This window comes from Pararge aegeria, chromosome Z (genome assembly GCF_905163445.1).
Source record: "Pararge aegeria chromosome Z, ilParAegt1.1, whole genome shotgun sequence".
Lineage (NCBI taxonomy): Eukaryota > Metazoa > Arthropoda > Insecta > Lepidoptera > Nymphalidae > Pararge > Pararge aegeria.
The window spans coordinates 26352494-26366092 of NC_053208.1; the positions used below are offsets into that span (position 1 = coordinate 26352494).

The 13599-nt window shown below is 34.0% G+C and overlaps 1 protein-coding gene across 3 annotated transcripts in view; it reads right to left on the reverse strand.

Moving 5' to 3' along the window:
• Positions 1–9061, reverse strand: part of LOC120636333 (H(+)/Cl(-) exchange transporter 5) — a 39058-nt gene extending 29997 nt beyond the window's left edge. For 2 of the 3 annotated variants that reach the window (XM_039907764.1, XM_039907762.1), the window contains exons 1-2: positions 7946–7966; positions 7550–7627 (exon numbers count right to left, since the gene is read on the reverse strand). In XM_039907764.1, coding sequence (XP_039763698.1) covers positions 7550–7627; positions 7946–7951 — 84 coding nt within the window. In that variant the 5' untranslated portion in view covers positions 7952–7966. Of the gene's footprint in view, positions 1–7549; positions 7628–7945; positions 7967–8901 lie in introns of those variants that run through there. The other variant, XM_039907763.1, reaches the window with a different exon arrangement.
• Positions 9062–13599: the final 4538 nt, after the last annotated feature.

Below are 13599 nucleotides of genomic sequence, written 5' to 3' on the forward strand. Positions count from 1 at the left end.
ATGGCTGGAGCTTGGGAAAAATCAATACTGCGGTGGATCTCGCGACACAGACTGCCTACGGTACGGTGTACGCTCACAGCGGACGCAGCGCTATATGAAAATATGTTCCCAATCTTATACATTGTAGTGAAATAATCTATACGATATTAACTGCGGAAACATCAATATTAATTCATGTTTGGATTTTTAATATTGTTTATATTAAACGTTTTTGTGAAAATAGTAGATATTTCCGGTGATCTGTGGTTATGCTATGGTATACTTTATTTTTAAAGCAGGGTTTAAAATCTCGTTAAAGTAATAGGGTAGGCTTAGATCATATTTATTTTTTTAACTTAATTTATATACTTAAAAGTGCATTATAATAATATATCGGCAATCAAAAAGCAATTCTACCGATTTTCGATTTTCTCGGTTCGGAAAACCGGCAGATTATTTTTCTGGAATTAATCATTTTACAGTCGTAAGAACACAACGCAGGGTTAAGCACCACACGAATGTTATTTATATTTTTACTAGTAGATAACCTACGTCGTGAGTGGTCTACATGCAATATACCTACCCATATTTTCTGTTTGTCTAGTGGTCTATAATGCAAAAGTTACAGTTTTGACGCACACTTTAAACGCCAAAACTTCTTTAGTAACGTAATTAAAAATAAAACATAGAAAAATTGTTGCACCTACTTGATCGCGTGTATCTGTTGTTGATGTATTGAGTTCTGCAAGAAATCTTCGGAGACCTCAATCAAAATATTGACCCAGATATAAATAACTTAATACCCTTTCAAATTCTAAAATAACCATTATTTTTGTTTAGAACGTGTTCCTACCAAGGAATTGTCAAAAATCTTGTCTTTTCTTGTCTTGTTATTTCGGCGGCTAAATCCATTTAATTGTTTGACAAATAAAATCACCAAAGTAAATTTTTATTGGAAATTTAAACTTTAAGGGGCTGTAAATGCCCAAAACATTTTAACAATTACGAAAAATTTTAACTGTCTCTTTCCTACAATGGAAATAAATGTTTAGTAGTGCTAAAAGATTATTTGATTGGTGGAGATTTCAACTTGACCTAGACTTCTAGTAACGAAATCCATACTCATGTTATAAATGCCAGTGTGTCTCTCTGTTTGTTTGACCCCTATGTTGTTGGTGAACCGATCTTGATGAAATTTGGCACATGTGTAGCTGGAGATGGACATTGGACAAAATAAAACCCGGATAAGCTGCTGATAAAAACTACACGCGGCATTATAAAAAATAGTACTGGTTACCTATGCATGGCATAACCATTTCTCTCGGTGAAATTTTAACTTTGTGTAGTACTAAAGTCAACCCTATTTATAAAGCAGGTAGAAAACTACCTATGGCTAACAAGCCTGTCAGGTCAAAAGTTTTTGAACGAGTTTTGTGTATACGTCTAAATAATTATCTACCAGGTACTAATTTATACAATTTCAGCAAACAGTTCATCTGATAACCAATATAAAATTTTATATGGATAAAAATAATCGAGTTTTAGGTATTTTTATTGATTTAAAAAGGGCTTATGACACGGTGTGGCACCCTATTTTATAAAAAAGTTGAAAAATATAGTTATCACGGGACCTATTTGACCCTTATTTGAATCCTAGTTAACAAATAGACAACGAAAGTAAAAATTTAAAGTTTTAAAAGTTATCCAATAGATATTGTTTGTGGTGTTCTTCCGGGGGTCATTTTATTTGACCGGGGGTTCTTTGTTATTTTTTATTTACATAAATAGCATCGGTACTTTGGGGCTAACCGGAGAGGTGTAATTCTTCACCTACTACGACCTACCTATAAAACGACCTTTAAAACGTTGTATATCTATATTAGTGAGGAAAGTACTTTCCGAAACCGTACATGCATGAATAACTTTTAAAACAAAATCACATCTAAATACACAAAATAGGCATGAATTAAGATTACTCAAGACTAGAAGTAAGTGTGGCAGTAAAACTATACATGTTGATGGAGCTCTACCATACAATAGTCTATCTAATTTTTCGAAATCGTTTAAATCTTTTAAAAAGCTAAAAAAAGCATTGTGTTTATTTCTTACAGCGCAACCAACAAAATTTGAACAAATGATTAAAGGGAAATTACGAGTAGTATTACTTATACACATACCGTCGAAATCTATTGAGTGAAAATTCTTATGATTTTTTTTTACATATGGCAAAACGTCAATATGTTTAGGAAAAAATTGCTTTATCATAAAGTGAAATTTTACTTAATATACTATATATTGTGTAAAACAAAGTTATTCCCGCGCTTGGTAAGCTGAGATCTTTTAAAGTTCGCAAAGTATTTTAACTCAGTTTTCAGCAATAGTTAGAGTAGTTCAAGACAAAGGTTTATATTAAGTATACATATATATTATGCAAGAGAAAAGCCGAGAAAAGCCGAGAAACTCAAAGATTTGTATGTAGCAACAAACCTATTTTTTGCGCTTACATTACAAACGCTGGCTAAACCTTACGAGATAGTTTAAATCAATGTACTGCGTAATTGTATATAAGGATGTATAAAAATGACCCACAGTAACCATTTTTATCTTTTACGTTTTCCGGAAAAATTATGGGTTATTTACTAAGCTATTTTAAACACTACAGTATGTTCCTTGTTTAATTTAATAGATTAGGTACTTCCTGTATTTTTTATGTAGACCAAAATTATCCTGTACAGCATATGCATCAAATGAATATTTTAGAGGATGTAACAGATTAAAAAAGAGAAGGTGGAAACGCTGGCGCTTGGCGGGCCGAACGTTGCCCAGGTTGGCAACGTTTTAAAAAGCGTGCCTTTAAAAAGTTTACGACTAATCATAATCATATTTTAATCTTAACCGCATTAGTATTGCACCCATGCGATGCCGGGGTGGGTCGCTAGTGTCTAATAAAAAGTAAACTATTGTACTAAGTAGTATAGTAATACTAGGGGGGCACATGCTATTAATAAATGGATGCATTACTAATTCGCTTTGCCATAGTATTGCACAGCAAGGGAAGCTAGCCTTAGTGTCCCCAAATACAAACAACACTCCGAACACCCTCTGGGGTTCCTCTACAATGAAAGCAAAAAAATGGCGCACGCAATAAATATTATCTGTGCGCGGTGTCTCCGTATTTTTGTTTGATTTTAACTTTTTTTTAAGGTTTTGGCGAGGTGTTTTGGGCGAGGTTCATTATTGTTTTATTAAATAATTACACGCTATTATGGTGCTGAGTGCTGCTAAACGAGGTTAAAAGGTCTTAGTTTGGAAGGCTAGTTATATTTCTATCGATTAGTTATTTCTACTTTTGCTCAATTGAACTATCTCTAACCAGCATTTCAACTGAACTGGCTTTTGTTGCCCAATTCTCTAGCTTAATTATTTCCATGATAATTATTTTAGAAGAGCATTGATTTGTGTGATCATTAAAGATTTATTTCTGCCCACGAAGTATTGTACAACGAAAATTTTCTAACAATCTTGGTGGACTAATCTTCTCCCAGGAGAGAGGACAACATTTCATCTTCTATTCTTCTCCCATAGTTTTATCAACTCTCCGAACATTAGCGCACGTGTGGAAATAATACCCAATAGTATACTTGTATAGCAAACGGGTACACTTCTCATATTCCCTCTTACCGTGCTTTGTCAGGCGGACACGTATTTTATTTTTCGTCAGGGGATATAATTTCAGTCTCCTGCTTACGCTAGCCGTGGAGAGTGGAGAGAGTGGAGAGTGGGTTGATATGATGATGATGATGATGGTACAGGAATAATAATATCGCTATTGGCAGCTACAATCGCCCCTCATATAACACCTTCATTCCCAAAACCTTTGTCGACAGTCGTAATATATACTTTTTGTCCCCTATCACAAATTATTGCAAATAATCAGAACATGTGTGGGCTGGAAGAAGTTCTAGTAAAGGTTGCTATTGTCTTATTTATAAAAGCCAAATGTCAACTGGTAATCGCTTTGTAATTACATAATATAGCTTTTCCAGTTCCAAGGACGTAAATTTATGAAAAGTTTTCCTCGTATTCATTGTCAGCGACTCGGATAAATTGATCAGCAGTCGTATTATTATTTAATTCCGGTTTAATCAACAGTTTCACTTGACCAAAATGTGCTTTCCGAAGGAAGATGCATAAGTAACTTCCAAAAATACCCCGATCGCTTTATGTGTGACTTTCCTCGATTTGTTCTGGATACCACAGAAGGATTTTGACCTGAGCTGAACGAGACCACCTGGAAAGTACACCGTTTCAATTAAATTGGTAAATAAATTACGTTCTGAGGTAACAAAATACAACCGAATTTGGAACCTACCTACTCATTCGCTATTAACATATTCTTTGAAGATGAGAATAGCGGATTCTGAATTAAATTTAACGCCTGATTCCAATAAAGTACGAAAAACTTTCACCTTAAATATCGAAAGATTCCTAAAAACTAATATGATACTTTTAATGTGGCGGATTTCTTTATTCCCGTTCTGACCTCATTCTTTTTTCTCAAAATCGATATGAAACTATATACTTAGTTAAAGGTAGGTATAGATAGAATACAACAGGTCACGATTTCCCCTTAATCTCAACTTCGAGTTGCTGCAGACGAAAATAATTATTTATCAATTATCCAGTAAAATCCAAATAAAAGTCCAAGAACTAAACCCGACTGAGGAAAGCATTTTATAGAAATCTAAAACTGACCTACATAAAAGCTGAGAACAAGAAGGTACCTATTAAAAGTTTTAGTCAATCACAATCAATAACAATGAAATGAAAATGAAATGAAAATTACAAAAAATAACTTAACAAACGCGTAGTCGGTGGCCACCAGAGGGATGTTTGTGAAGTGTGACAATTGTGAGTGCTAAACCATCAACGTCGTAACAAAACTAAAACATCTAAGCATACATACATAGACGGTCAGACGCACTACCCTCCTGAAGTTGGGTAAATCGACGATGTAACAGTTCAGGAAGTCCTCTAAATGACCCTGATACGTGTGCAGACTTTAATGCAATCTGTTCGCTGTAACTTAATTGATCCAACATACCGCTATGCTCTTAAATACCTCATCACAAATTACTGCTTAATTGATTTGGTTTCATAATAGTTTACGAATATCACTTAATTACGAGAGTACATTTATTACTAGAGATTTATTATTGGTTTGCTCTTGACTGCAATTTCACCCAGTGATAAGTAATGATGCTGTCTAAAATGGTAGCGGACTAACCTGTAAGGGTATGGCATTTATGTTAAACTCATATGCCTAATCGGATAATATACGAAAGCGCACCGAAACGCTGAATCACGCTTGGCGGCACGACTTTGTGGATAGAGTAACTAAAGCTACGGCCGAAGACTCCCAACGGTCAGAATCAGAGAAAATTCTGATATTATTAATTCCAGAATTAGGATTAAACCCGGGCCTCCCATTTATAAGGCAACAGTACTCAAAAGGCCGTCATTTGATACATGGGTTGTTATTCCTATAAATTGCAGCGTAATATAAAACCCATTGACGGCACAGATCTTTATTATTGCGTGATACAAATATATAGAATACGACTCACCTTGCTGAATTTCGGGATTAACAGGCGTTTGGGGAATAAAGCGGCTTGAGAGTGCTCTCCGAGGCACGCCTGCACCCACTCTGACCACTTACTTGACCAGCGCAATGGGCCGATATGCGTCGCGGGAATGGGACTAGTACCCCCAGCGGAGCGTGGTAATTGGCATTCGTATTATGTACGTGATTGCATATCCTTTATACAAAGGCCCAAGTGCATCTGACATCTGACTTGAACGGTCGTTCACAATGTGCGGATCTAAATTGGATAGTTAGCTTTGACGACCCTATTCAACGGGCAATATACACTCTAAATAGATACTTGTAAATTGATAGATTAACTCTGAATTGAAGCAAATTGTGCCTTACAGCAGATAAACATTGTGTAGGTACTAACATAGAAAACTAAGACGTTACCTGTATAATACAAAACATTCGTCATTCAATATTAAAACTTTCATTTGCAACTTTCTTGTGGACTTTTTTTATTTGCGTAATCTAACCCCTGTTCGTCGTTCAATAGATTTTATTCGGTTTTTTGTATATTTTCAACAGACTGGTTGTTTTTTAAAAGGAGTAGGTTCGTAATTAAGTTCTTTATGTTTGTTACCCCAGAGCTTTGTTACTTATTAAACAATTTTGAAAATACTTTTTATGTTTGAAACGGTTTACTTCCCAAGTGGTCACATGTTCATCTCTTCAAATATTATAGACACACCTGTAGCGTTTTGCGTATTTTTTTTAAAGTAACTTTTGTATCTTAATTCGAAAAGCACCATTTGGTCAAGTGAAGACCACCACAGATGGCCACAGGAACTACACAAGAATAAGTATTGTAAGTGCGATTCGATTATGGTATATGATTGGTAAGCAATTTATCTCAATTAGGGAAGTGATGGTGAAGTACCGCGAGAACTCGTCAACCATCAGCCAACACCTTAGGAGAAATATATTATTCAAAGGTTATGAACATTAAACTATTATAACTAAGATAATTGCAGTCGGTGCCAAGTATAACGTAGAAAATTAATTGGTAAGTACTTTCCTTGCTACCATATAAAAGGGATTACAGAACGGTATACAGAGTATATATACCTACTTAAAATTGTTTATGTAGAAAATATTGATTTCTTGCTTTATATTTGTTTGACAAAGTCTAACACCACTTGAACATACAAGCTCTGGTAGTTGACGGGTGGGGCTTCAGCCTCACTTTCGCGGGCTGAATAATTTTCTAAATTATGTGCGTTTTAAGAATTAATTATTAATTGCAGTAATTGTTAAGGGATACCTTCACGCCTGAGAGTTCTCCATAATGTTCCCAAGACGTTTTAGTTCCACCAATCTGCCCTTTGCCAGCGTGGTGGACTACCCTACACCCTTCTCGTTCTCAGAACAGACTCTGTAGTGAACCGGTATTAGGTTGTACTGATGACTTTGATGATTTCAAACAGACTGCCATATTTCAAGTTTCAATTCAAGACTTAAGACTTTCAATTCAACAGCAGGCTGATCTGATCTTTGATTAGGAACATACATCTCTTATCATTAGGGTAATGAACTTGAACATAAGCGATAGCCATGTACGAGTCATGCCAAAATCCGTCCAATAGATTTCAGCATCATCATCTCAACCCGCAGACATCCATTGCTGGACATTGATTTTTAGGATAGGAATAGGGATTTCCACTCTCCACGGTTGTGTAGCTGCATTCTTCGCTGAGAAGTCTTTCAAGAAAACTATTAAAAAACCAAAAATACTGATACCACCACCATCGACTCATGTATGTACAATCTCTGTCTCATTTCTCTTCAACAATGGAAGAGAGATAGATAGAGGGTATATTCATGTTGGAATTGTTTCGAAAAATAACTTCATAATTAGAATATTCGTAAGAACAAATTTAATTTAACAAATTTACTGGTTTAAAGAACTACAAAACTTACTTTTTTGTAGACTGATTGATATGTTGTACCCGGCGTAGATACAGAGGACTTTAAAGGATAACGCTCCATTCTATTTTTCTGAAAACAAAGAATAATATAATGTATTAAAAACTATTTTTATATCTTTTATATTTTTTGTATTTTTTTTATTTCATCTGACTCTTCTCTCTTCCATTGTGAATAGTTCATCTAATGATTTACCTATAAGGTGAACTATTCTAATGGCTATATCATTCTAATTCACAATTAAAGTCTTTTTTGTCAATATAGAATTATACCAACAGGTGCAAAGTAAAAATAGTTGACTGAAATTATTTTGCTACATTCTGAATGCAGTTGCTAATTATAAATGTTTTTATCACTTAATTGTGGTAATAGATGTTAAAGCCCACCAACCCCCATTGGAGCATTGTGGTGAGTCTTTGCTCAAAAACAGTCTTCCCGATGAGAGAGGAGGCCTTTGACAGCAGTTGGAAGTTAAGGCAAAAAAGAACTATAATATTTACTTTTATACTTTTGTCACACTAAAAAAGAAATCCGCATTTTAAAATTATATGATTAGCGATCTCCTGAAAAGCAGATGTTAATTTATTAGAAGAGGTAATTTATTTAAAATGGTTTAATAGGTAAGCAATTTAAAGTTCAAAAAGATCTGGACACAATTAACCAAGGCAAGACTCCAATACAAACATTTGAAAATATTTTTTTAGTACTACCCTTAGACTTCTTAAGTTATATGATTTCTTTGTCATCTACTGCCATATGAAATGTATATATTATACATCAATTTGTGCAAAAAATATTGCCCTGCCTGTATTATTTCAAAATAACTGGCCCTTATTAAGCTTATATGTTAATTTAAAAATTGCATTTCATTCTTTTTCATTATGTCTGACTTTTGCAAGTTGTAATATTACTACCACAGAAAATAAGAAATTCGATACAAAGTTGTGTGTGCAAATTGCGACCTTCTAGTTTTAAATAAATACATACCCACACACAACAAATGAATATACTTAAAAACATATTGTGACCAAAATTTATACAATATATATTTTGGCATGTTTAGACATATAAAACATAAAAAATTTGTACCAAAACTTTTATAAAAATTAGAAACGCCCCTTTTTTAATGGCCTTTTAATTACTTTTCCAATGATACGATACGATGCCAGATTTACGCAATATTATATTAATTATTTTATATTCTTATAAAACAATGTTTGTGATTGTAACCTTATAAAAGTAGCTTCGTTATTTTAAATGCTGAATATGATCAGCAGCAGAAGTATGTGGCTATAAATAATATTAAATACTAAAACAGGACGGAGTTAAAACCTTGGTGCACTAACCTAGTTTTTTGTAGACATTTTATATAATGTTTAGAAACACAGCTATAATACTTAATTCAACAACGGGGCTAAAGCTACAGCGGCAAGTTAATCAACGCAATTACTTTTTACATTAGAAATCAAAAGTGAGGTTTGTTTCGTAAAAATAGCACCCAGCCGTGGTGTTTTGTAATGGAATTATTTTTTATTTTTCTATGACTATGAGAAGCGAATGTCAGTGTCAAAAATATGTTTTTTTAATTCTCTCCCGCTGTATGAAGGCAAAGGTATATAACCGTACTGCCATATTTCCAAGGGTTTATATTCTTATTGCTTTTGATTATAAATAGTAACATATTAAATCTGCATTAAATTCAAAACCAGTATACTTTATTATATTATCTGTACCCATAATAAAGTTCAGTGATTTAATCTCATTGTAAGGTGTAAAGTAGCGTAAAGCCGTATCTCTAACGTTTAATAGGTACCTTATTACGTCCATGTCAAAATTAGCTGAAGAATCGTCTCTAAATAAGTTATAAATCTCAATAATAGACAGTAAAAAAAAATGCAGAAGCGGCTCTTACGCGTGTAGTGTTTGTATCCTCATTGTTTAGTCGCACAAAAGACCGTAGCGATTACCTCTTAGCAGGAGTTCCTCTTAGTTTGCTTTGTTTGAGCTTCGTCTGCGATAAATGTTTGATTTCCCATGGTGCGTATCTCACGCAGAGCCTCAATACGAGTTCCATGGTTTATTATACTTTATCACGTCACAAACACAGAAAAAGCAAAGTTTAAAAAAATGCCAACTGTTCCCGAGAGCTTGTGAAATTGCCCTAAGGTGCCCTTCTTAAGATAACACTATCATAGTAAAAAAACCTAAAAACAAACGGAATATAAAGCCCTGGATTATACCTGGGTATTAACCCAGGTATAATCCAGGTATAATGAAATGCATTCGGAACAGAAATAATATGCAGTATAAGCTAAAGAAAAATCCTGATAATATGATTCTGAAAACCACATTTACACGTTATAGAAACTTTTGTAACAAGCTTTTAAAAAAAATCAAAAGAAACTACGAACGCAACGAAATGAAGAAATCTATCAAAAATCCTGCGGAACTATGGAAAAATATCAAATCTGTTGCTAATATATCTAAAAACAAAAAGCATAGTGCTGAAGTACTAAATATAAAATCTTCAGAATATGAATCGTTGAACCTTATAAATGATTATTTTTCTACACTGTTCTTAATATATATAAATGACCTTTTCCTATTAAACAGCTATAAATGTAAGGTGTACTCCTATGCAGATGACACTGCTTTTTTTAATGGCATTCGTGGGAAGAAACAAAAAATAATGCAGTGAATGGCTTAATGGAGATTGTAGCGTGGCTGGATAGGAACCTGTTGACCTTAAATATATCTAAAACGAAGTTCATGACTTTCTCCATACGAAAACCTTCCCAACCCCCAGGTGACCTTGACATAAAATGCCACTCCTGTCCTAATCCGCGAGTAGCTGATTGTTGTAAATGCCCGAAAATCGAGAAAGTGATGGACTATAAATATTTAGGAATAATAATAGACCAACACCTGAATTGGCACAAACAAATAGAAAGTTTGATACATAGGACAAGGAATCTTATATGGTTCTTCAAGAAATTAGGTCATGTTGTACCACCTAAATTATTAAAAACCATATATTTGGCCCTAGGTCAGTCTAACTTGACATACTGTATTGCTGGGTGGGGCGGTGCATGTAAGAATAAGTGCTGAGTAAGTACTATGCCAGGAATAGAATTATTGTTAACGTTAAAAAATGTCACCACATTACTCTATCCCGTAAAACTAGCTCAATAACTTACGACTATCAAATCAATGGTTCAAACATTGCTAAAGTCCAAACCGTCCGAGACCTGGGTATTAAAATTGACACTAAACTATCGATGAATGACCACGTCGAAGTTGTGGCGGACAAAGCCTACAAACAACTAGGATTTATTAAACGAGTAACACGTAATTTCAGTAATATAGAATGTATAAAAACCTTGTATTTTGCGTATGTTCGTAGTATTCTCGAATATGCATGCAACATTTGGTCACCCTATTATATTATACATACTCATAGGCTTGAATCAATACAAAAACAATTTCTTAAGTACCTGGCCTTCAAAGAATTCAAAAAATTTAACAGTTACAAAGAAGCCTGTACTCATTACAAAATTGACTCCCTGGAACTAAGAAGAAACCAAAGTGACATGCTACTGCTACAAGCTATTTTGACTGGACGAATTGACTGTCCTAGACTGCTGTCTGCATTTTCACTCAATGCTTCCTCCTTTAGGCCTCGAAAACCGCAGCTATTACGTGTACCAAAATCAAATACAATCTACGCTCGAAATTCCGTGCTTTTACGCCTGGCACGTACCTATAATAAAACTTACTCAGATATCGATCTTTTTCACTTATCCAAAATACAATTAAAAACAGAAATATCTAGCCTACATCGGAAACTTAATAACGTGTAAGTTATAATATTTATATTAATATCTATAATAGTACATAAATACATATTATCAATGCATACTCTCTCTCACACACACGCGCACACACACACACACACACACACACACACATACACACACACACACACACACACACACACATACACATACACACACACACACACACACACACACACACACACACACACACACACACACACACACACTTTTGTAATTATCTTACTACTCTTTTGTATTATTAATATCTTGTTAAATTGTAAAGCTTGTTTAAATTGTTTAGTTTCTTCAAATTTCCAAACCTGTTGTAATTAGTAGTTTAAGTATAGCATTTAAGTAAATTGTCAAGCTAAGGATTGTAATCCTATTTGGCCTTATTTTAGCATTAAGTCTAAATGTAAAATTATATTGTATGCAACGCTGTTGATTACAAATAAATGAACAAAATAAAAAAAATAAAATAAACTTATTCAGCTTGAGAGGGTACCCAACGTATGATTTATACACTGCGGCAAAAATATTGACAATTAGACAACTATTTATCCTTCATGCAATTGTTAGAGTCCAAAGGTCAAATAAATATAATAAATCTCATCGAAATAGGAGAAGTAACCACGCTGTTATAAGACCTTTTCCATGTAATACTAAATTTGCCAGTAGACAATTTAAAAGTCGATCAATTTATCTAGAGACTCTATACATACACGCAACCACACAACCGCACACACACTAACGACACACACGCAAACACACACCAACACCTCCACACACACACACACACACACACACACACACACACACACACTATTATTAGCATGTTAGATTATACCTAGGTACTTTGTTTTTATATGTTAAGATAGATAAATGTAAACGGAGGAGAGCGGGGACCCTGAGACGTAGGTTTTATTTTAAAACTTACTTCAGGATTCCCAACACTAATTACTAATATTTTAACAATAAATTTCATTTCATTTCATTAACAATAAATTTCATTTCATTTCATTAACAATAAATTTCATTTCATTTCATTAACAATAAATTTCATTTCATTTCATTTCACACTTTGGGGTTTATAAACTGTAATATAAATATGTTGGGGATTATTACTATAAGCGAAGTTTCAAAGAAGCCGTATAACATGTATGCTGATGTCCCAATTTTAATACCCTTAGTTTCTTCTTCGACTAGGTATGCCGGTTTCTTCATTTAAAACAACTCGTCTGTTGAATATGCATCTCTGTCTTACTAACCAATTTATTTATTTACATTTTAAACCGGTCAGTTATTAACCGAATTACTATTGATTGCGAATTTGTGGTGTACCTTGTGTTTTGGGTATTAGATAACTAATGATTTTTTTGAATAATACACTTGAATACCTATAATATACAAATAAACACCCAGACAATGAAAATATTGAAAAATTTCCAGCTATGGGAATCGAGCCCAAAGCCTTGGACGCAGAAAGCAGGGTCATTGCTCACTGCGTCAAATGAGTCAAATATATAGTTTATTATTATTTAAAACTAAGCCAAGCGACAACAGTTTAGAAACTGGCTTAGGAATCTACTTGCTAAACTGTTTGGGAAAAATCTTTATTAGGTGTCTAGAAAACTTTGTAATAGACATTGAAAGGTTTTGTGAAAGTCCTGTGGTTTTTAACCGACTTACAAAAAAGGAAGAGGTTCTCATTTCGGTTGTATTTTATTTTTTTTTATGTTTGCTAGCTCAGAACGCTGTAATTTATGATTTTCTTTTGTGTTTGAGACGGTATACTTTCCATGTGGGCACATTTTTATCAGGTCAAGTTCTGTTCAAGGGATCCTGGATAAATTGAGGGAACTCTTCAAATTACATGGACACCTATAGCGATTTCAGTATTTTTTTAAATAAATAAAGCATTAGCTATCGAAAACAACGGTTTGCTCAAGTAAAACTGATGATGACCACCACAGATGGCCAGCGAAACTACACAATAATAAGTATAACATGGGTTGCGATTCGATGATTGGTTAACAATTTATGCTTGTCTTAATAAGGGAAATGATGGTGAAGTACCGGGAGAACTCTTTAAGTATTAACATCCCCCGGCTTCGGGAAAAGCAATATTTTTTAGAAGGTTATAAGCGTGGAAAAAAAGTAACTGCTGGTACTTTCCTTGCTTCTATATTATACGGAATACGGAGTATA